At 47.7% G+C, this 22,249-nt stretch overlaps 2 protein-coding genes across 2 annotated transcripts; one reads left to right on the top strand and one right to left on the bottom strand.

The window, feature by feature from the left end:
• Positions 1-5,826: 5,826 nt before the first annotated feature.
• Positions 5,827-7,222, bottom strand: LOC149751673 (uncharacterized). Its single transcript, XM_089926407.1, has 3 exons — positions 7,065-7,222; positions 6,228-6,980; positions 5,827-5,868 (listed from the first exon to the last, which is right to left on the bottom strand). The coding sequence occupies exons 1-3, from the start codon at positions 7,158-7,160 to the stop codon at positions 5,827-5,829; spliced, it is 891 nt and encodes a 296-aa protein (XP_089782533.1). The 5' UTR covers positions 7,161-7,222.
• A 10,457-nt stretch (positions 7,223-17,679) lies between these two features.
• Positions 17,680-21,852, top strand: ABCI17 (non-intrinsic ABC protein 3). The gene is made up of 4 exons (XM_008811769.6): positions 17,680-17,833; positions 17,994-18,335; positions 21,220-21,407; positions 21,527-21,852. The coding sequence occupies exons 1-4, from the start codon at positions 17,818-17,820 to the stop codon at positions 21,779-21,781; spliced, it is 801 nt and encodes a 266-aa protein (XP_008809991.1). The 5' UTR covers positions 17,680-17,817; the 3' UTR covers positions 21,782-21,852.
• The last annotated feature ends 397 nt before the right edge of the window (positions 21,853-22,249 follow it).

Genomic DNA, 22,249 nt, shown 5'->3' with positions numbered 1-22,249 from the left:
CTACAACGCCATCCTTGGGCGCCCAGGGTTAAATGCCCTTCGAGCCGTGGTTTCAACTCGCCATTTGCTCATGCGGTTCCCCACCGGCCAAGGAGTGGGCGAGGTCCGCGGAGACCAACTGGTCGCCAAGCAATGCTACATGGCGGCCCACACAGTAAAGCAACCAGCCGAGGCACCAGACCGCCCGATGGGCCCTTCACTGCCCATAGAAACCCTCGATGCGAGGGACACCCTCTGGAAGAAGCAAGTAGAGCCCGGTGAGCTCCTTATTCAAATCCCACTACAAGAAAATTTTCCCGAGCTAACCGTGCAGGTTGGCTCCGGCCTCGGCGCCCATGAGAGGAATCGCCTCGTCAGCTTCCTGCGGGACAACGCTGACGTCTTCGCCTGGTCGCCCGCGGACGTGCCAGGAATTGACCCCGAGGTCATGGTCCACCGACTCCAGGTGAGGCCAACCAGCAGGCCCGTAAAGCAGAAGAAAAGAGGCTCCGCCCCTGAGCGACAACGAGCTGCGGCCGAGGAGGTGGACAAACTCCTCGGAGCCGGCTTCATCCGGGAGGTCTCCTACCCGGATTGGCTCGCCAACGTAGTCCTCGTAAAGAAGGCCAACGGAAAATGGCGTATGTGCGTGGACTACACCGACCTGAACAAGGCCTGCCCAAAAGACAGCTTCCCTCTTCCGAGCATCGACCAGCTCGTCGACTCCACTTCAGGACACCAACTGCTAACTTTTATGGACGCCTTTTCAGGATACAACCAAATCCGAATGGCGCCAGAAGACGAGGAGAAGACGGCCTTCATCACCGATAAGGGCACCTACTGCTACAAGGTGATGCCCTTTGGTCTGAAAAATGCTGGGGCCACCTATCAGAGACTGGTCAGCCAAATCTTTAAAGACCAGATCGGCCGGAACATGGAAGTCTATGTGGACGACATGCTGGTAAAGAGCCAAGCGGCGGAACACCACATAGCCGATCTCAACGAGACATTCGTCAAGCTCAGAAAATACCAAATGAAACTCAATCCGGCGAAGTGCGCGTTCGGAGTCACCTCGGGCAAGTTCCTGGGTTTCATAGTGACCCAACGCGGAATTGAAGCCAACCCGGAGAAAATCCGGGCACTGCAAGAGATGTCGCCTCCAAAGACAGTTAAGGAGGTGCAGCGGCTCGCGGGGCGGGTAGCCGCCCTGGGAAGGTTTGTTTCTCGATCAGCCGAACGTTGCCTCCCCTTCTTCAAGAGCCTCAAACGGCCGAAAGACTTCCGGTGGACAGAAGAATGCCAGCAAGCCTTTGAAGAGCTTCGGAGCCTTCTGGCCTCTCCCCCGCTGCTCACCAAGCCCCAGAAGGGCGAAATTCTTTACTTATATCTGGCCGTCTCCCCAGCTGCAGTAAGCTCGGTCCTCGTCCGGGAAGAAGACAAGCCCCAAAAGCCGGTCTATTACACCAGCCGGGTCTTCAGGGATGCTGAGACCCGATATTCTAAACTTGAGAAGACCATCTTCGCTCTCATCATCTCGGCTCGGAGACTCAGGCCTTACTTCCAAGCCCACACGATAGCTATATTAATCGACCAGCCTATGAAGCAGATATTGCAGAGGTCGGATCGTGCGGGGAGGATCGCCAAATGGGCGGTCGAGCTCGGGGAATTCGACCTAGAATATCGGCCCAGGCCGGCTGTCAAAGCTCAGATACTCGCCGACTTCATCGTGGAGTGCACCCTTCCGGACGACCCCGAGCCGCCATCTGAGTCCGTGGAGGAGACCCCGAAGCAGCCATGGGTCCTGCACTCGGATGGGTCTTCGACCCCGGGGGGCAGCGGGGCCGGACTTATCCTCACCAGTCCAGATGGAGTGGTGGCCGAGCAAGCTCTGCGCCTCGAGTTCCCGGCCTCGAACAATGAGGCCGAGTATGAGGCTCTCATCGCCGGGCTCAAGCTGGCGAAAGAACTAAAAGTGGGAGACCTGACGGCCTTCAGCGACTCCCAGCTGGTGGTGAACCAGGTCCAAGGAGATTTTGAAGCTAAAGAGCCATCCATGCAAAAGTATCTCCAAAAGGTGCGGGAACTCACATCTGCCCTGAATTCTTTCAATATTCAGTATATTCCCAGAGCGGAAAACCTCAGGGCAGACCAGCTATCCAAACTGGCCACCTCCCGCATGAGCGAGCTTCCCAAGGGAACAGCGCTCGAGTATCTTCGGGTCCCTAGCACGGAGGAACCCGAGCCCACTATGTGCATCGACTCCGAGCCAAGCTGGATCGACGGGCTCGTCTGCTATCTTCAGGACGGAACTCTACCTCATGACGAGACGGAGGCTCACCGAATCAAGCGCCAGGCTCCCCGGTATGTCTTGTACGAGAATAAACTCTATCGACAATCATTTACTTCTCTCCTTCTCAGATGCCTCCGCCCCTCCGAGGCGGACTACGCCCTCCGAGAGGTCCATGAAGGGATCTGCGGAAATCACCTGGGGGGTCGAGCCTTGGCCCATAAGATCCTGCGGCAGGGATACTACTGGCCCACACTCCAGAAGGACGCAACAGATTTCGTCCGCAAGTGCGATCGGTGCCAACGAAACGCCAATATCCAGCGCCGACCTTCAGCTCTGCTGAGCTCCATCATCGCCCCCTGGCCGTTTGCCCAATGGGGATCGACATCCTGGGGCCCTTTCCCCTGGCCATCGGACAGAGAAAGTTCCTGGTCGTCTCCATCGACTACTTCACCAAATGGGTCGAGGCCGAACCTGTTGCCCGGATCACCGAGCAAAAGATGCGGGACTTCGTGTGGAAGTCTATAATCTGCCGATTCGGACTACCCCGTATCCTTATATCTGACAATGGTCGACAATTTGACAATGTTCATTTCAGGGAGTTTTGCTCTGAGCTCGGCATTGATCATCGCTTCACCTCGGTTGCCCATCCCCAGACAAACGGGGAAACTGAGGTAACTAACCGAACTATTTTGCAGGGACTCAAAGCTAGGCTTGATCGGTCCAAAGGACAGTGGGTCGAGGACTTGTACAATGTCCTTTGGGCGTACCGGACCACGTTCCGACTGCCCACGGGAGAGACCCCCTTCAACCTAGCATACGGCACTGAGGCCGTCATCCCTTTGGAGATCGGCTTGCCTTCTCCGAGGGTGGAGCATTACGACCCCGATACCAATTTCTCTCAGCTCAGGAGCAATTTGGACCTCGTCGAAGAGACAAGAGAGGTCGCCCGGGTGCGCATGGCGAGATATCAACAGCGAACGGCCCAATACTACAACTCCAGAGTTAAGCCCAAGCTCTTCAAAGTAGGGGATCTCGTCCTCAGGAAAGCCGAGGCTTCTCAACCAACCGAGCAAGGAAAGCTCGCCGCAAACTGGGAAGGACCGTATCAAATCGCCCGGGTACAACGGCCAGGGGCGTACAAATTGAAGTCCCTGGAAGGGACTCTGATCCCACGAAGCTGGAACTCCAAGAATTTACGGATGTACTACCAGTGAAACCCCAAGAGGTTCAAGATAATCAGGATAATGGACTCAGCTCCTTTTTCTGCAAATATTTCTCTCATTTTGATGACTGTAATCCTCTTCTAATATTGGGTCGTCTGTGATCCTCAGATTCCCCGGCCAAAATCGGGATGCCTCGAGGCTCGACCGTAGAGTCCCAAACTCCCTCGACCTCGGGAAGAATCGCAGGACGGTGAAACGTCGACTGGTGCAAGATTCCTCGACTAAGGTCGAGATGCCCCGAGTGTCGACAGTGCGTGCCCAGACCCCTCGACACTTCGGAAAGACGGGGTAGTACCTTCGCAGTCCCCCGTGGCGCTCAACACCAACAACGGGGTAGTACCTTCGCGGCCCCCCGTAGCGCCTCCTCGACTAAGGTCGGGATGCCCCGAGGGTCGACCGTAGAGAACCAGACTCCCTCGACCTCGGGAAGGCGCCGTGAGGGGTGGAAAGGGTGGCTCCACCCGGGGTGCCACAAAGTGGACCCCCGGGAGCGGTCGACGATCCCCGATCCCCGAAGCGAGCGATCCCTCGACCAAGGTCGGGATGCCCCGAGGGTCGACCGTAGAGAACCAGACTCCCTCGACCTCGGGAAGCGTCGCCGGTCGGTAGAGCGTGCCCAGACCAGCCGACCTGACGAACGATCCCTCGACTAAGGTCGGGATGCCCCGAGGGTCGACCGTAGAGAACCAGACTCCCTCGACCTCGGGAAGGCGCCGTGAGGGGTGGAAAGGGTGGCTCCACCCGGGGCGCCACAAAGTGGACCCCCGGGAGCGGTCGACGATCCCCGATCCCCGAAGCGAGCGATCCCTCGACCAAGGTCGGGATGCTCCGAGGGTCGACCGTAGAGAACCAGACTCCCTCGACCTCGGGAAGCGTCGCCGGTCGGTAGAGCGTGCCCAGACCAGCCGACCTGACGAACGATCCCTCGACTAAGGTCGGGATGCCCCGAGGGTCGACCGTAGAGAACCAGACTCCCTCGACCTCGGGAAGGCGCCGTGAGGGGTGGAAAGGGTGGCTCCACCCGGGGCGCCACAAAGTGGACCCCCGGGAGCGGTCGACGATCCCCGATCTTCGAAGCGAGCGATCCCTCGACCAAGGTCGGGATGCCCCGAGGGTCGACCGTAGAGAACCAGACTCCCTCGACCTCGGGAAGCGTCGCCGGTCGGTAGAGCGTGCCCAGACCAGCCGACCTGACGAACGATCCCTCGACTAAGGTCGGGATGCCCCGAGGGTCGACCGTAGAGAACCAGACTCCCTCGACCTCGGGAAGGCGCCGTGAGGGGTGGAAAGGGTGGCTCCACCCGGGGCGCCACAAAGTGGACCCCCGGGAGCGGTCGACGATCCCCGATCCCCGAAGCGAGCGATCCCTCGACTAAGGTCGGGATGCCCCGAGGGTCGACCGTAGAGAACCAGACTCCCTCGACCTCGGGAAGCGTCGCCGGTCGGTAGAGCGTGCCCAGACCAGCCGACCTGACGAACGATCCCTCGACTAAGGTCGGGATGCTCCGAGGGTCGACCGTAGAGAACCAGACTCCCTCGACCTCGGGAGGTATCACAGGTCAGCAAAGCGTCCACGAACCCGCCGACCTGACGTGGGATCCCTCGACCAAGGTTGAGGCGCTCCGAGGTCCGACCATAGGGTCTTAAGCCCCCTCGATCTCAAAAAGGGCTACAAATCAACAGAGCCTCCCCAGATCCTCTCAACTCCGGCAGGAGTCGTCGGGTCCATGGGAAGCCCGAGCCCCTTTTACAAGTCAAAAATGACTCCGGAGGTCGACGAGGAAGGGAAGCGACCTACTCCACCATGCGAAGCATGACCCCGAGAATGCAAGAGGTACACCCAACTAGACGCCCTCCTTGTCAAATTTTATCTACATATTGCCGAGCGGGATCTCGTCCAATGTTGGAGTCTTATTTTGCCCCAAAGCCGGGCTTCTTCGCTGGGTCGGCTTAAGACCGACCTCGCAACTTCATCATGCCTGCTCTGTTCGTCAAGTCTCCGCAATCCGTACTAAGGCTTCATAAAGTAGGGCCCAACTCGGCTCTTCTAAGTAAACTCCGACGTCCAGCTGAGAAAGTGGTCCCGGCCACGAATGTACCAGCCAAGCACAGGTACCAAGGCAATCTTTGGGAATCCCAGCCTTGTTCACCGAAATCTCGGCAGGGTCCGAGAACGATAACTATGAAAATCTTCGGCAATAACTTGTTTATTAGCCCGCGCTCCCTATGAGAGGTTCGGAGTTGAGTTCGGAAATCCGACTAAACTCCCCGAATAGCGGCACGAATAGACCTATTCCGGTCCCACTTGAAGGGCTAAGGCCCGACCTCGGTGCCTTAAGATTTTTCTAAAGGCCAAACGTGGCAACTCCCACGACTCTAAGATCCGAGTTATAGGACTTAGAGAAATTTTCTAGAAACCTAAGCTCGGAGCTCCCTTTGGTCGAGACGACTGGAATCCGAGAAGGCTAAGATATAGCCAGGGAAAAGGGCAGCTTCGTTAAGCAGCCCAAAGATTAAAATACGAAGTTAGAGGTCGTCGAGGCGGTTAGCTAAGGTTCTAGCCTCATCCACGACAACAGAGGGAAAGATGAACACAGAATGACAAAAACATTTCTTCATTAACAAAGGGCCGGAAGGCCAATTACAAAATTGGAAGTCGGCCACTCAAGGGCCGACCCCGGATACAATGAAAAAGAAAAGAAAAATATGCTTAAGTCCTAAGCGGCGGGAGCCACATCCGGGGGGTCATCCGGCACATTGATGACCTCATGATCTTCCTCCGGAACAGGCTCAGGGCCGGGAGCAGGAGCTTCGGGCGCCGCCTCCGGGACAGCGTCGATCTCGGCCGCCGGAGCCGCCTCCATGACACCGTCCGCCTCGGCTACCCCCGTCGAAGGCTCGGCGGGGTCCTGCTCGTATATTCCCGCCTCGGACGTCAGGATGGCAGGAAGGGCTTGCACGTCGGACCCCCAGCCCCGGTCCTCCCTCGGACGGACCGTCGAGAAGTCGTACTGAGGGCAGTACCGGCGCACCTGCTCCCGGAAGTTCTCGAAGCCTCGAAGGAAACCGTCGACCGTATCCTCCTCCAACATGTCGCGAAACTCTTGCGACTCTTTGAAGAGTTCCACAGCATGCTCGGCTCGTTCGAGGGCCCTCCTCTCCCGGGCCTCAAGTTGCCCGAGTCGGAGGCGCAAGACCCCCTCCTCATACTCGAGGGCCGCGACCCTGGCCTGGACCTCCCCTAAGCGCGCTTCCGTGCCGCGCATGGTTGCCCTGGTCAGGGCATGAGCCGCCTTCTCCTCCTCGAGCGCCCCCACCATGGCAAGGCGCTCAGCCTCGGTGGCTGTCCACCGAGCCTCGGCCGCGGCCAACGCCGCCTCCAGCTCGGCGACTCTTTTCTTGGCCGGCTCCAGTTGCTGGCCGAGCTGTTGAACTTCTTCCCGATACCCATGGGCGATGAACGCCATGGTGTCGAGCTCGAGAATATGCTGAAAAGAAAGAAACGAGGGTATTGTGAGTTGAAAAGCACATATGTACGCTAAAAACTCGGGAAAATTAAGAAGGAAGCTTACCCGGGCGGTGTTGCAGTAAGCACTGCCGACGACCTCCTCCAGCGAAATACCCCGAAACACGGCCCGGTCCGCTGGAAGCACCGCACGCCGCAACATGGAGCGTGCGACCTCGGCATCTTGAAAGGCCGAGCGCCCCTCGGGAATAGAAGAGTCCGGCTCGACCGACTCTTCTCGGAAAGCCCGGGAAGAGCTCGGCACGATCGAACCCGAGGTCCCGGACCGCTCGCCTCGGTGCCTCGGGTAAGCCCGGGTCCTGGCTGCTGCGGCCGGACCGCGGACGGCTCCCCCCGCTGGGAAAGGGGGGTAGGGCAAGGAGGGGCCGACGGGCCCGCATCACCAACAACCCGCTCCCGCCTCGGGTCGGCTGCAGGGGCCCCCGCCTCGAGGCCACTCGTCCCGGCCGACGAAGAAGCGCCGTCCGTCCTCGCCCTCTTCCGAGGCTGGGGCGCAGCACCCCCGGCCTCGGCCTCTCGCCTCCTCAGGCGAGAGAAAAGTGATGTGTTGCTGGTCGGCATACGTGGAATATCTGAAATCAAGAATTTTGTTAAGAGTCAGACCCGTGACCGTAAAGACGGAGAACAAGAAATAAATAAATAGAATAATGCAACCGCCCTTACCCTCGGGGCGCGCCGAGCTCAGACCCACGCTCGCCAGGGCGTCCTCCCGCAGGAGCTCGGTCAGGTCGTTGCCCCTCCCGAGGGCTCGCAAAGAGTCCAGGGTCCTCAGCTCCCTCCCCGTGGGCTCGGAGAGTTTGTTGAGGGCCTTCAGCCGAGGGTGTCCCCACCTTGGCTCGAACCCCCAAGGCGCCGCAGACGCCAGAAAGAAAAACTTCCTCTTCCACTCGTGAATCGAGGAAGGGGCGCCCCGGAAGAGTGACATACCGCCCCGAAAGGCGAAATACAACCACCCTACGTCCGCCGGGTTTTTCTTTAACAGAAAACACCGGCGAAAAAGGCCTACCGAAATCGGGATCCTGTGCCCGAGGCACAGGGATAAAAACCCGATTATGGTCCTCCATGAGTTCGGAGCCAACTGCGCCGGGACGAGCTGGTACTCGGCCAGCAAGTTGCTCACGAACTCATGGGCGGGAAAACGCAGGCCCGCCCAAAGTGTCTCGCGGTAAACCGCGATCCGACCTGGGGGCGGCTGCGTCACCCTGTCTTCCGGCCCTGCGGTGTCAAGGCGAAACCCGGGCTGGAAGAAGAAACGGGAGCGGATTAACTCCAGCTCCTCTTCCGACAGACTCGACCCAACCTCTTCGGGACCGAAACCCATTCTCACGGAAGAGTGGAGCAAAAGTTAAGAGTAGAAAATGGAAGTTGACGAGGAGGAGAAAAGGGGAAACCCTAGTGAAAACAGGAAGAAAACCTACTGGACATTGCCGGAAATCGCTCCGGGCACCACCAGCAAGATTCAGCTGAGGGAGGAAGCAGGGGGGAAAGACGACGAAAATAAGAGGCAGCCAAACAAGACCTTTAGGGCAGACTCGTGGGGTTTATATAGACCCCCCTGACGGCCCAGATCGACGGGGTCGGTTCCCATCCCCCCGACCGAGTTGCGCCACGTGTCGACCTCGGAAGCCGAGGCACCGTATTCACTCCGGTTTAATAAATCGGATACGAAATCGAAGCGTTGTCCCATCGGATCTCGGGGCCTCATCATGGGTCCACAGAATCAAATCGTCTTGAGGAACGAGCGGACGTAACCCCCGCTCCCCTCGTTTAATAAGATCTGGGACACGTGGAGCCCCGATGAGGCCTCCACTTCTTCGGAATTATGATCCAGTAACATGAAATCGAAAGCGTCCGACCTCGGGTCGCGCCGCGTGTCCGTTTCAAACCCCGTAACGGCACACTCATTAATGAGCCAGAAACGTCGATTACGGAATCGAGACACCGCCTCGACGAGCTCGAGGTCCCCCATCATTAATCCGCCGTAAAATGATCCTGGCGATTCAAGAAGCATGATGATACGAGCTCCATCATTAGCTCACCAAATAAAGCAGCCTCGAGACGCCAAAGGGCGCATATCTCACCATGAAAGCTCCGGAAAGCACAAGGGGGCGGGCGAGACCTTCCCCCCAACCTTAGTGACAGACTTTACTTCCCACGTCCGAGCCCCACAAGCCGCTCGAACTCGGAAGTCGGGGGTAGTGTTGGGGGGAATAAAGTTTCCCCCCAAATGACATAAATGCCCCTAAGAAGCCGTACAACCTCCGACCCCGGACAGCCGAAGTCAGCGTCCGACCTCGGAACGCTCGGCCACAAGACGACCGACCCCGAAACCTCCGACCTAAGAGAAACCCCGATGTCCGAGGACCGTACTCTAACACCCCTCCGGCATTTATTGCGCATGGCCGCTGTAATCTTCCGGCACACTCAACAATAAATGCGGATCTCCGGCTTACTCCATAATAAATGCGGATCTCCGACTTACTCCACAATAAATGCGCATGGCTCCTGACATCTACGGATCCCCAGCTCTCCACGGCAAATCGACCCAGCAGGGTCTAGTCGACTATGATAAGTCTCTGATCTCGGCCATACCGCCGACATCAGCGCAATGATTCGCCTTACCGAGCGCCGACCTGAACAACATGCCAAGCCGTACTACGGCCTCGCCCTGTTACATCACAGGTAAACCGACCCCCGCATATAAAAGGGAGCCTTGGCCTCTCAAGAGGGGATTGGAACATTCATACACCCAAAAATCACTGTTTATCTCCTTCTCCCCGCTATTTGCCCCCTCCCTGACTTGAGCGTCGGAGGGCCGGCGCCGGAGAACCCGGCCACCGGTTCGTGTGCAGGCACCCGGACGGAGGACGCCGCCAGCCAACGGATCGCCGCCCCGCTGCGAGGACCTGCTGTTCCTTCTCTCCGACCGCCCCGGACGGAGGACGCCGCCCGCCGACAGACCGTCGCCCCGCCGTGAAGACTAACAGTCGCTCCCTCTCCTCGACCGAAGATTGCCCCCGGGTCCAATTTCCAGCAACAATAATCATAAGAGGAGGATATTGAGTATGTGTTAAGTTTATAAATTCTAAAAGTTGACTTAGGATACCAGTCTCAATATTGTAAGAATATTAGTTCGAGACTAAATTGATTTATTCTATTATATATATTCCTTGTAATCCCAAGAGAAGAGAACAATTTGATTATTCTAGAGATTGGATATAATGGGGGCTAGAGTTTGCGAGGTAATCTTATATTCTGTAATCTTTATTTTTTTATAGCAAAGTTTTTGCATCGTTTTTTCTCATAGACTTAGGTCAATAGACCGAACAATATAAATATTGTGTGCTTTTGTTCTTTTCCCTTTTCTCTTTTTTTTTTCTTGTTTTATTGTTCTCCGTACCAATAAAAAATGAGATAGAAACAGAGGCACGGGGTGCATGGGAGCTTATGGAATTTGCCAAATGGGTGTTCTAATTGGGCCTGGCTTGGCCTTTGCAAAGTAAAACTTTGTATGGTGGGCTACCCATATAGAGTTGTGGGCTGTAAGGATGCTACATGTACTGAGTTCAACCCAAACCTGACCAGCCCAAATCTCTCATTGGATTAGAATGGACCAAGGTTTTGTAAGCTTAGAACGGGCTTGGGTTCAAAATATGAACACCCTTCTCATTTGGGTTGAATCCAGATCAATGTAAACTTGATTCAACTCAATCCTAACTTTACCTGCACTTGACCCGACCAGGCCAAACCCAACCCAATAGATATTGAAACATAATATATCTGTTTATCTCTATTCTGTATAACAGATAGATATTTTTAATTTTTTATCCCATGCTTTAAAATTAACTAGAAGAATTTGAAGATTAACAAATGACTCTGTCTGCATGATATCATCTTCAGCTTTCTATATTTCTTGCCCCTCGATCAGAAACTCTTCTTTTTCTTAAAAGTTTGAAATATATATATATATATATATATTGTCAGAGATTTTTATTTTTTTATTTTTTATTTTAGTTTTGTTTTGTTGGGGGGAGGCGGTTGCAGTACTGCATGGATTTTTCTTCATGGTGCCACGAAGGATTCAGCGGGTTTATTCAAAAAAGAAAAAAAAAAGGAAAAGAAAACAGTGGGAACTTTTGGTAAGTCTGCTATAAAACGAAAAGCGTAAATCCATTGATGTGATATGTCTATAGTTCCCATCTTGGGTAGAGCAACAGGTCTTTATATATTTATTTATTTAACTTTTGCCGATCGTTATGGATAACTTGACTTGACTGAGCCATACCCAAAAATTAGGATGAGAAGAACCGGTGACAATGATTTAAACATAAACAATATATATATATATATATATATATATATATATATATATATATATATAATTTCTTGCATTTGGTTCTCTTCTAAATTAGAGGACCATAGATATATGCATTTTGACTTTCATAAAATAATTTAATTATACTAAAATAAACAATTTTGATTCGTTTTAAAAAATAATGCCGTACATGAGATGGTTTCGGCTAAATTGGTTGTCAACGGCTTGTGGATTCCATCATTTAATAAATTTATGCAACATAAGGTGGCTTTCATGGAATTGCACTATGAAAAGAGTAAAAACCAAATTTATTGCCCTTAGGTTCAATCAAAATGCTAACAGAAATATTGAGGAGACTGATGTAAAACCCGGCCTATGGTGAACTGGGCATAGTCCATTTGATCGCCCAATTAGAAAGAGTTTGGCCCAAAAGCCGAAAAAGCAAATGGGGGGTCACACGTGCCGGGCACAGGCAAAGAAGGAAGAAGACTCCCAATGGAGGTCTTCTTCCTCCCGACCTCTTTGGAAGGAATCTGACCAAGGGGCGGATTCCATTCTTCTCTGACTCTATTTAGAGCTCCTTCGATTCTCTCTTTGATCTCGCCATAGAGCCCAAGTGTTGGGAACCCGCCCATGCCGCTGATATTTCAAAAATTAAATCAGATGGCAGCGGAATCGGCATGCACGGGTTCGACGTTCATCGCATGAACGTTGTTTCGAGACCTTTCGTAATTAGGTAAGAATTAAAACTTTTAAAACTATTAGGAAGATCAAATCTTCACCTTGCGCGGGTAGATGATCACCGCAAATCTGAATTCGTAGTTTTGGAAGAGGGTTTGCTTGAAGCCGTTCAAACGTCTGGCCTCTACGGGTATCCACACGAAGCAGGAACCGATCCAAGCTTTCTATCTCACCGGGGTGCTAGCTCCCTTGCAGAGATAGCTTTGATGGCTGATCTCCTCTCTTTCAATCAACCCTTGATTGTGCTTGAGTGGAGGACGAAGAAGAAGGGATCTTGAAGAAGAACAAGAAGGCTAGATGCAACCTTTGCTTTCCCTTGCTTCGAATCCCAAACGAAGGAGGAAGAAGAGGACCGCCAAGAGATCTTTCTTGCTCCCTTGCTTTCGGTTGAAGACCAAGGAGGAAGAGGAGGAGGCCACGGCTGCAAGGAGAGGGATGGATTCATCTAGGGTGCCGGCCCTAGCCTCCTTTTAAAGGGAGTGGAGCTCCTAACATTTAGGAGCTCCATGACAACTTACCTAAGAGGGGGCGCCGGCCCCCTCTCTTCATGTCGCCCTAGCCATGTGGAGAGGGGCTGATGCCCCTCTTACTTGGTTAACCTAATCCTCTTCCAAAGAGGATTAGGTGCCTCTCTCATGGTTTAATCCCAATCCAATTAGGATTAGCCAATTGGGTTCAATCTATGCTAGTCCTAATCCAACTAGGACTTGAATGAACCATGACTCAATTGAACTCTTCAATCCTAATCCAATTAGGAGTCATGTTGATTCATTAGATTATTAATTAATTTAGACTTAAGGAATCCTAATCTAATTAGGATTTATTTAATTTTAGTCTTAATCCAATTAGGACTCTAATTTGAATCCAAAGTCCTAATCTGATTAGGACTCTAGGAATCCTACTCCAAGTAGGAATCCGATTTTGATTCTAAATTCCTAATCTCATTAGGATTGTAGGAATCCTATTCCAAGTAGGAATCTCAGTCCTACTCCAACTAGGATTCCCAGTCCTAATCCAATTAGGACTCTAGGAATCCGACCCGAAGTAGGATTCTTGTTTCAAGTCCAATTAATTTATTCCCTTTCCTTCTTCAACTTCTTATCAATCGAATTGATTACTCGTGATTCATAATCACTTTTCAACCATCGGATCGGTCAATACTTCTAGTGTGTGTGACCCCATAGGTTCTACTCTGACTGGTAGTGAGATATATTATGATCTCTATCACAATATCATTGAAAACTCCTTTCAATGGGTTGGAACGATTCCAACTCAACTCATTAGGATTTATCGATCATCAAGATAATCCCTATGAGTCCCACCATCCACCAGTGACACCTAGCAGCATGTAGTGGCTACCCAGCAGAATGGAATGATGAACCTCTAGGTGCAGTTAACATGTGATACAGTCCTACTATCGTGGATCCCTACAGGACGGAGGTCATGGACAACTCGTCAAACCCCATTGTCTGTCATATGTCAAGATTTATTCGACTTGAGTTCGATAGTGGAAAACTCCTTTTCCACTTTATATTACCGCCCTGGCCAAGGTCTTAGAACTCAGTCTAACAAATCACATAGGATCACTCCTCTTCTATCAAGGTCGATAGATTCCTTATAGGTGCATACCCTACTCCTACAGTGAGCCTACTGCAGCCAATCTACACTGCATGGACCCATATGGCTAGAGACCATGTATGTGTGCAGTCAAACTACAATAACCTCACTGTGAGTAGCCGAAGCACCGCAGGTCAAAGGACCAGTCACACTACTGCAACATCAAGCAAGTCACTGACGAGTGGATAGACATCCAAGTGACTTCTTGTCTTGGTCACGCTCAGTACCCTTGTTCTCTAACAAGCACCTGCACTATCACTTCAGTGTCCCTACACTGTGGACTCAAGTCTCGTCCATCCAGAAGGAAAGTGATCTGTGCACTGATCGGATCGATCACCGTCCTCGTGATGATCCATTGATCAGGAGCATTTAGAAATTAATCACCAATGATACATGGCTCAAATTCTCAACTCTTGAGAATATGTATCATCATCTTATTAATTTCTTGGACGATTCATAGACACATAAACAATATGAATGAAAAGATGCCTTTTATTTATTCAATAATAAATAGTCAAGTACAAAATTATGTCCCTAGAATCAACAATGTGTCAGCCAAATTGGCTTCTAGGGCATACATCTAACACCAAGTACCTAGATTGAAGCGATTCTCGGAAATCTTCTATTTTTCCTCTCTAAATGCTGGCTTCCATTCGTATTGCCGCCAATTCTATTTTTTCCTCTCTTTGATCTCTCTTTCCTCTTCTTTCTCTTTCTACCTAGATTGTCTCTCTCTAGGATTGTTGGACCTGGTAAGGACGTCTCTCATTGACTTTTGGTTGGCTTTGGTGAAGAGCCCTGATTCATAATCGTCGGGCGGCCTGTCGGCCCCCCACCTTAGCTATTTTTGGATACTATTAGAATTGGTCATCCCTGATCTCTATTGAACCACCTAACCGATCTGATTTAGGGGTATGAGGCTATATCCTCAATAGTATTTTAATTTTTAACTTTGCCTATTAACTTGTAATATGAGAAATCAGTTTCAACACCGAGCCACCGATGATTAGAATAGTGGTATATATTATCTGACATTTTGTGCATGTTGTATCTGTTATCTGACCCATGCTACTAGGTTATGTGGCCATAGTCTGATGTTAGATTTTTAGTATAAATTTATGAAAATAATATTATATATATAATATTATTTTCATAAAAAAATAACATTTCATATTTTTAAACATAAATTTTTATTTAAAAGTCAAAGAGTTATATGTTTTGAATTTTTTTTAGCAATACCCAGAACTTGAGCACCTTCAAGCTGGACAATATCTTAGTCAAAAGGAGCCAATCGATTAAGCTAACGATTGTTGGCATATGTTTTACATCCACAACTTTCTAAATTTTTTTAAAAATATTTTACTGCCTTTATAATCAGCCTAAAATGTATTAGAAACTGTTAACTCCTCTCGTTTCCAAAACATGGCATCCATATGATGAGAGGTTAAGCTTGAAGGTCTTGACTTGTTTGAAATTAGATTTGTCAAATTCTTTACTAGATGAGCCATCAAATGTGTAACCATAACTTTGATTACTCATCCCATCTAGAATTCATAACTATCCCCAGATATCACCATCGTTTTTTTTTCTCTAGAGCAATTTAAATATTTATCTCCATCATGTAGACTTAAATAATTTTATTAAATAATAGTTTAAGAGAAGTCATATTGAAATTACCAGTTATCCCAAAAGCTTAAGCTTATAGAATGATGTATATTTATTTATATATTTTTATATTTTTTTACATTCCTCCGCACATATAGGCCGGACTTTTCTTTAATGGGTAAATCTAAAATGTAAAATTTTTTAGTAATGAGATTAAAATGTGCAGTTCGAACTCAGACCTCCATTCTGATACAATGTTGAAATCACTACTTGTCCTAAAAACTTAAGTTAATAAAATAAAATAAATTTATTTATATATTTTTTAGAAGTCATTCATTTGGAACCTTTAGATTGATTTTGTTTTTTTTTCTCTGCAACTCCCGTTTATTTGTTGATCAAAATGATAAAAAACTTCTTGCAACTTTTTTTTTTTATATATCTTTTTTGGCGAACAACGCTGCATCTACTTGCTAAAATATTCGAGCAGAGGTCACCTCTGGATGCTGTGGACTTGACAAGGCTCCCAGGTAGGGACATCGGGGGATCCCGTCGGTAAGACGAAGGGAATAAACTGACGAAGACGTCACGTCGTCAAGGTCGGCATGCAGCCTTCCCCAGATAACTCCCACTCCCGTGCTAAGATCGATCATGAGGTGAGACTCGTCGAGGCAGCCTCCCCCAGATAATCCTATTCCCGTTATTCCCGCTATCCGTGAGATGGGATGTGAGGGAGGGAAATGGGAATTCTTGGCGACTAGCGAGATAGCTACGGTACCTGGAGATGTCATCCGGGCGAGGTTGCATCCGGGGACACACCGAATTCGCCGCCGGTGGCGTACGTCCGGTTCGTACTTCTAATAACCACGGATATTGCCCTCCCCGCTCTCATGCATATAAGTACGCTTCTCGATCTCTTGCCATTCGTTTTTTATTTCTTTTAACGATCCAAAGCTTCGTCGTTTATGGTCCACAGCTGATAGGTGCTTTGTGGGCTGGGTTGGAAGAGGATCTTCGTCCTCTTGGACGAGCATTTGTTTTCTTGGGGCGAAATGTCCACAAACACCCTTTCGTTGGACTTGATCTTCCCATGCCGGAATTCTTGGTTTGGACTTCATTTACTCCGGTCTTTTTTTTTTTTGGAGCTAAAGGAAGTGGGTATAAAAATCATATATGAGATTTAATTTTTTTGTAAAATAATTAATAGAAGATAGATGGGTCGAGGTAGTACACTATGGTAAAGTATAGTGCTCGGAGAATTAAGTTCTCTTTTGATTCTAATAATAGAGAATAAAGATGCTAGAGATAGATGCTAGAATTAAGTTTTCTTTTGATTCTTCTTGTCCTTTTTTATTTTGTTAGCAAGCCGGATGTATCATACTAGTCTAGTGTTTTAATACATTTTATGCATAATTCTATCTACCACCTCACCTCGTGCTTATGCCATGTACCTCATTTTTGTCTGTGCACCTGTAGCTGTATCTTTTGGCCGCTTTAAACATAATCCAAATATGATAATTAACCATAAATCTTTTTCCTTCTGCCTTCCTATCTTATATATTAAACTTATGATCCAATCGGAGAAAAGGAAAAATTTTCTAAATCCGCTCAAATCTCTCAAAAATAATTTAGAAGAAGATGGAACAACTACAAAAGTAAGGCTTGAGTCCCTTTTCTTTCATTGATACTTCATACCTCATAAATCGAGATACATAGTTCTTATTTATAATACTAGTGAGGTCCTTCCTTTCATTCATCCCTTAGTTCGAACAGGATTAGATCTCTAAAAATAAATACTACTAATAGAAATTAAGAAAAAAACTAAAATTTTATAGGAGGTAGATCTCGACTTTTATATTAATTTTCTCTTCCGTCTTCAATTCTTCACGATTTGGAAGATAACATCCCGAAAAGAACGTCTCAGTTTGACTAGTCCTGTTTTGGAGCTCAAATAATGATATTTCGGCCTAATTTAACCTCTTAAGGAGTTGGCCTGAAGTTGTAGATCTCGAAAAGCTATCCGATGGTATAAAAATCATCATCTCAATCGAATGTCGTATGATTAACTTATAGCCTCCTAAAATTTGGCATGCTGAACTCTGTCCAACTTTAATTTATATAATGGCCAAAATAATATACATCAAATTTAAAGGTACTTCTAGGTCAATTTATCCGTCCAAGAGTTCCATCGCCTCGAAGCTAAACAACTAGACTGGTTGATCCAACCTCCCTACAATCGCCAGAATTTTTTTTTTTGTTTTTGTAGTGACTCTGACCAGACCGCCCTGCCCAAACCCATCTGTCTTATTTCTTAGGCGACATGGGGCGGAGTGAAAGCCTCGGCCCCATCCCTCTGAATAAAATACACCATACATAGTACATAATCCCTAAAAGTTTCCAAGAGGTCTCAGGCCACATCCAGCCTCTCTCCTTCCTGCAGTTATATTTATCCTTGTCCCTCGCCGTCTTCCTCTCCCGTATCTCGCCTCCACCACCCTCCAAAAACTCGAATCCCTGGACTCCCATGGGCTCTGTGCAACGTAATAATCCTCTTCTCCTATATTTCATTTCATTTCCCCAGTTATAATATATACATATATATATAGAGAGAGAGAGAGAACCGAATGAATTCATTCCAACTTGGTTCCGATGCATCCTACGCTGCTTGTTTCTGATTCATTCTGTATGCTGGCTTGGCAGAAGAGATTCGCGAGCATCTGTTGGTGGATGTCGACGGTGCAGCTGGTCAGAAGCTGCCGAAGGAGGCGGCCAAGCTCCAGGTCCGGAATCTAACGAAGCTCTCCGAGACGACCGGAGAGCCGATCCTTAGAGAGGTCAACCTGGACGTCCCCGAAGGTGCGATCATGGGGGTGATCGGGCCGAGTGGAAGCGGCAAGTCAACTCTCCTCCGGGCCGTGAACCGGCTCTGGGAACCCTCCCCCGGCACCGTGTTTCTCGACGGCCAAGATATCTGCGGCCTTGATGTCCTCTCCCTCCGCCGCAAGGTCGGAATGCTCTTCCAGCTCCCGGCCCTCTTCGATGGTGAGTTATTCCCGTCCTGAACTCTGTATTACCTTCTGTTATTATTTGTTATTCCAAGGATAAGGCCATAAGGGAGCCATGCGGTGCGGGTTGACTATCAGAAGATTCAGAACGGTGGAGCTGGTTGACGATCAGAACGGTGGAGCTGCTTTTCCGCGTTAGAATTAAAGGAATCCGCTTGCTTAATTACTTATATGGGAAATGACATCCGTGCCATACGCAGGAAGATAATAAAATTTTAAATAAAAATTTATGCATTTTAAGGAATACATAATAGTTTAGAAAATATCGTAAAAACAAATATAAGGGGAAGGAGTAGGAAATAGAATGAAAAATAAATATAGGAGGCAGATTGGAAAAAAAAAAGGAAAAAGAGGTTAGCTAGGTATTTTGATAGCAGTCTTCTATGCAGCTGTCAAACAGAAACTATAGATCATTTACTGATAACTTGTCTCTTTGCCTCATCCATTTGAGAAATTATGCGCTCCAAACTTAAATGTTCCTTCTTCACCTGAAAATCTATTGAAACTGTGCTTCAAACTTTTTTTTTTTTGTAATATTAATTGCAGATATCTACAATATCACCCTCTGTATCTCCATAAAACACAGCAGTCCTCTCTCTCTCTCTCTCTCTCTCTCTCTCTCTCTCTCTCTCTCTATATATATATATATATATATATATATATATATGTCAATTTGAAATAAAAAAAATGAAGAGAAGATCTCATTCTCTCTCGACCTATCCTACCCACCCACTCATTCCATCATGTCAATTTGAAAAAAAAAACATGAGATGATCCCAGTCTCTCTCTACCTGCCCTACCCACCCACCCCTTCCATCACTCTTTTTTTTTTTGTACTTCTTTCTAAAACCGAAAAACTTATCTCTACCAATTCAATATGTACGTCATCCTCTCCTCTCTCCACAATTCATATACTATCTCCCCTTTTCAAGACCCTTAACCTATGCTTCTCTTGCTCTGAACTAACTTCGTAATTACACAAAAAGGAATTATAGATAAGAAATACATTGTTCTATAAAAGAAGAAATGAATATTTTATTCAAATCTCTCTCTCTCTTCTCGATACTCTGTATCTCATAAACATATAAAATAAGAAAGCATGAATAATTTAATAAGAAAGTATGCAAACATATTTACAAATTTTAAATAAATAAGAAAACATATAAATATGTGACTAGTTGATATACGAGCAAAAATGAGAAAGAACTTACTATTTATTAATACTGTTAGTACTAAACAATGATAGATTTTTCTTTTTTATGTAGACTTCGATTTTCTTTTTTGCACAACTTTGGATTTTCTTTTTTCATGCACACGAAGAAAAATATTAGGAAACAATTTGAATTCAAATTTCTTTTTTTGTGCGTGAAATTTTTTGTGAGCATAAAGAAAAGTATTAGGAAGCAATTTTTCTTTTTTTACATGACTAATTAGGAAGCAAAATAATTAAGAAAAGTTGATTTTTCTACTATCTTCTTTCTAATTTTTCTGAATTTTTGGAAAAGGATTAAGTTTCTCTCTCCTTACCATTTAATAAGTATATAAATAATCTTTCAAATTCCATGATTATGATTTTGAATGAAAGGTTTATAAGGCATACATTTTATTTTACATATAACTTTAAATCTTTTTCTAATTGGACGAGCCAAAATGAATCAAATATCAATCTAGACCCGATAATACGGACCGGTTCAACTTGAAATTCCCCTGTAGTGACCATCTATGACCGAACTTGCACTCGAGAAACGCAATGTGCATTGCGGGTTTGATTTCACTTAACCTTGTAAATATTGTTGACACTTTTTAAGAGCGGGTAATGCTCACCGGGGGGTGACAGCAACATCGGTTGAGGTCATCCAACGAAAGCGTAAAAGTACGCCATCGGTGCGGGTCGCACGAGCCTGTGGGGCCCACTCGGCACCGTCCGTTTACGGTCGAACGGGCTTGGTTGGTGGTGTACGGCTTCCTCTTTTTTTTTTTTGTTTGCTGAAAACGGACGGCTTCCTCTTATTGATCTCCACAAAATTTTCGGAGGTTGGCGCCTGTCCCTCTCTTATCTCGTCCCGTGGTGCGCCCTGCCCGGCCACTTCAACTTTTTAAAAAGTAGTTCGTGACGCCTTTTGCCAGAGAATTTATTACATGCTTATACGTCACATGATAGCTTTTCGTCATCCCATGGTTTTACCTCAACTGCTTTGGGAAAAATTCATAAAAAATTATCCCCCAAACGAAATGCTAATTATCAAGACAAGTGCATCATAAATAGGGCCTATACCAAAAAAAAAAAAAAAATCTAACATGTAATGTAAAATATAATTTTTTTAAATAAAAAATTATGTCTTACATTGCGTGCATCAATATAGCCATGCACCATGTCCATTACCTCGTATTTTTACTACAGGTCAATCATCGAGACACGTGCATGATGAATGAAGTCCATTACCTCATATTTTTACGATTTTTTTGAGATTTGTATATGTACGGATCAGCTCTATCTTAAAATATCCAATTCTATGCAAATGGCAAAACCCAGTTTTAAGAAGATTCCTTAAAAGACCCAGCCACCTTGCTTCCAGTTGTAGTTTGCTGGAGCTAAAACTAGACTAAATACTCACCACAAAAAATGGACTAAATAATCACCAAAAAAAAAAAGAAAAAAAGAAAAATGCCAGAGCAGTCAGAAAAATGCAGTTGCATGCTATGGTTATGATATTTCACCTGCACGTAAAGGTAAGCAGAACAACAGGACAAAAAGTTAGAATTCACAGGCGATAAAAAGAGCAAGTTTTTATTTATTATTATTATTTTCTTAGTCACACAACTTATTTATTCTTTACGTGAATTGCCCTCTGCGTGGCCAGGCACGGTGGCCGACAATGTTAGGTTTGGACCTCAGCTAAGAGGGAAGAAACTAACTGAAGCTGAGGTACAGAAGCTATTGAGTCAGGCAGACCTGGACCCTTCCTTTGCCTCCAAGTCTGCGTCCGGTTTGTCCGTGGGGGAGGGCCAGCGTGTGGCCCTGGCACGCACCCTTGCCAATGACCCTGAGGTAATGAAATCCTCTCCTCCTCATCCCTCCTTTAAGCACCAATGCTTATCATTTTAGGTCAACAAACCAAACTCCATTTTAGATGATTGAATTGTGGGACGTTGAATTGTCATTGAAAGGTGCTGCTATTGGATGAGCCTACCAGTGCATTGGACCCTATATCAACACAGAACATTGAGGAGGCGATCGTGCAGCTCAAAAAGTCTCGAGGGATGACTATAGTGATGGTGTCGCACAGTGTGAAGCAAATCCAGCGTATCGCCGACGTGCTGTGCCTCGTCGTCGGCGGGGTGGTGGTGGAGGTGCTGGACCCCTCTGGTCTCTCCCAGGCCCAGCACCCCATGGCCCGCCGTTTCTTGGAACTCAGTGCCTAACTCTTTCTTTTGATGCAAATTGTTCGTATTCTGGCAGCACCAATGATAATAAATGACCTTTCTGGGAAAAATTAAGCAAGCGATTTGAGAATCTCACAGGTGAAATTAGGATATATTTCCAGGCCTTGACTCCAACTATGTTGCAGTAACTCCTTCGCAGATTAAAAACTTCGAACCCAACAAATAGATTGAAAGTTAGCATCGTTTTTCACCCGAGCCTCCAATTCCAACCCTTGCTTTTTCCCCACCTAGATGGACATAAAAAAAAAAAAAAAAAAAAACCACCGGTCCACACGTGCCAAATATTGCTCCGATTCAGAGTTGTTCCATGTTCAGCATGATTGAGAGGGCACTTGGTCGACAGCTGCCTTCTGCATTCACACCAACCTGCTTTTTTCTTAAACTCTTCCCCTAATATCCTCAACCAATTCCCATCTCGATATCAATACGATCACATACTGGTACCAG

Source organism: Phoenix dactylifera, chromosome 11 (assembly GCF_051530095.1).
Source record: "Phoenix dactylifera cultivar Ajwa chromosome 11, Ajwa_hap1_PhDact_Kaust_v1.1, whole genome shotgun sequence".
NCBI classification, from domain to species: Eukaryota; Viridiplantae; Streptophyta; class Magnoliopsida; order Arecales; family Arecaceae; genus Phoenix; species Phoenix dactylifera.
Note: the sequence above shows the minus strand (reverse complement) of the source record. Positions and strands in the feature narration are given on the sequence as shown.

Excerpts from the sequence above, each read along its gene's own strand:
- LOC149751673 (XM_089926407.1), bottom strand. The coding sequence starts at position 7,160 with ATGTTGCGGCGTGCGGTGCTTCCAGCGGACCGGGCCGTGTTTCGGGGT. Across the intron at positions 6,981-7,064 it reads CTTACTGCAACACCGCCCGG|CATATTCTCGAGCTCGACAC; the intron begins GTAAGCTTCCTT and ends CTTTCTTTTCAG. Across the intron at positions 5,869-6,227 it reads TGCCGGATGACCCCCCGGAT|AGTCGTGGGAGTTGCCACGT; the intron begins GTGGCTCCCGCC and ends CTCGGATCTTAG.
- ABCI17 (XM_008811769.6), top strand. Across the intron at positions 18,336-21,219 it reads GCTCCCGGCCCTCTTCGATG|GCACGGTGGCCGACAATGTT; the intron begins GTGAGTTATTCC and ends CTGCGTGGCCAG. Across the intron at positions 21,408-21,526 it reads CCCTTGCCAATGACCCTGAG|GTGCTGCTATTGGATGAGCC; the intron begins GTAATGAAATCC and ends TGTCATTGAAAG.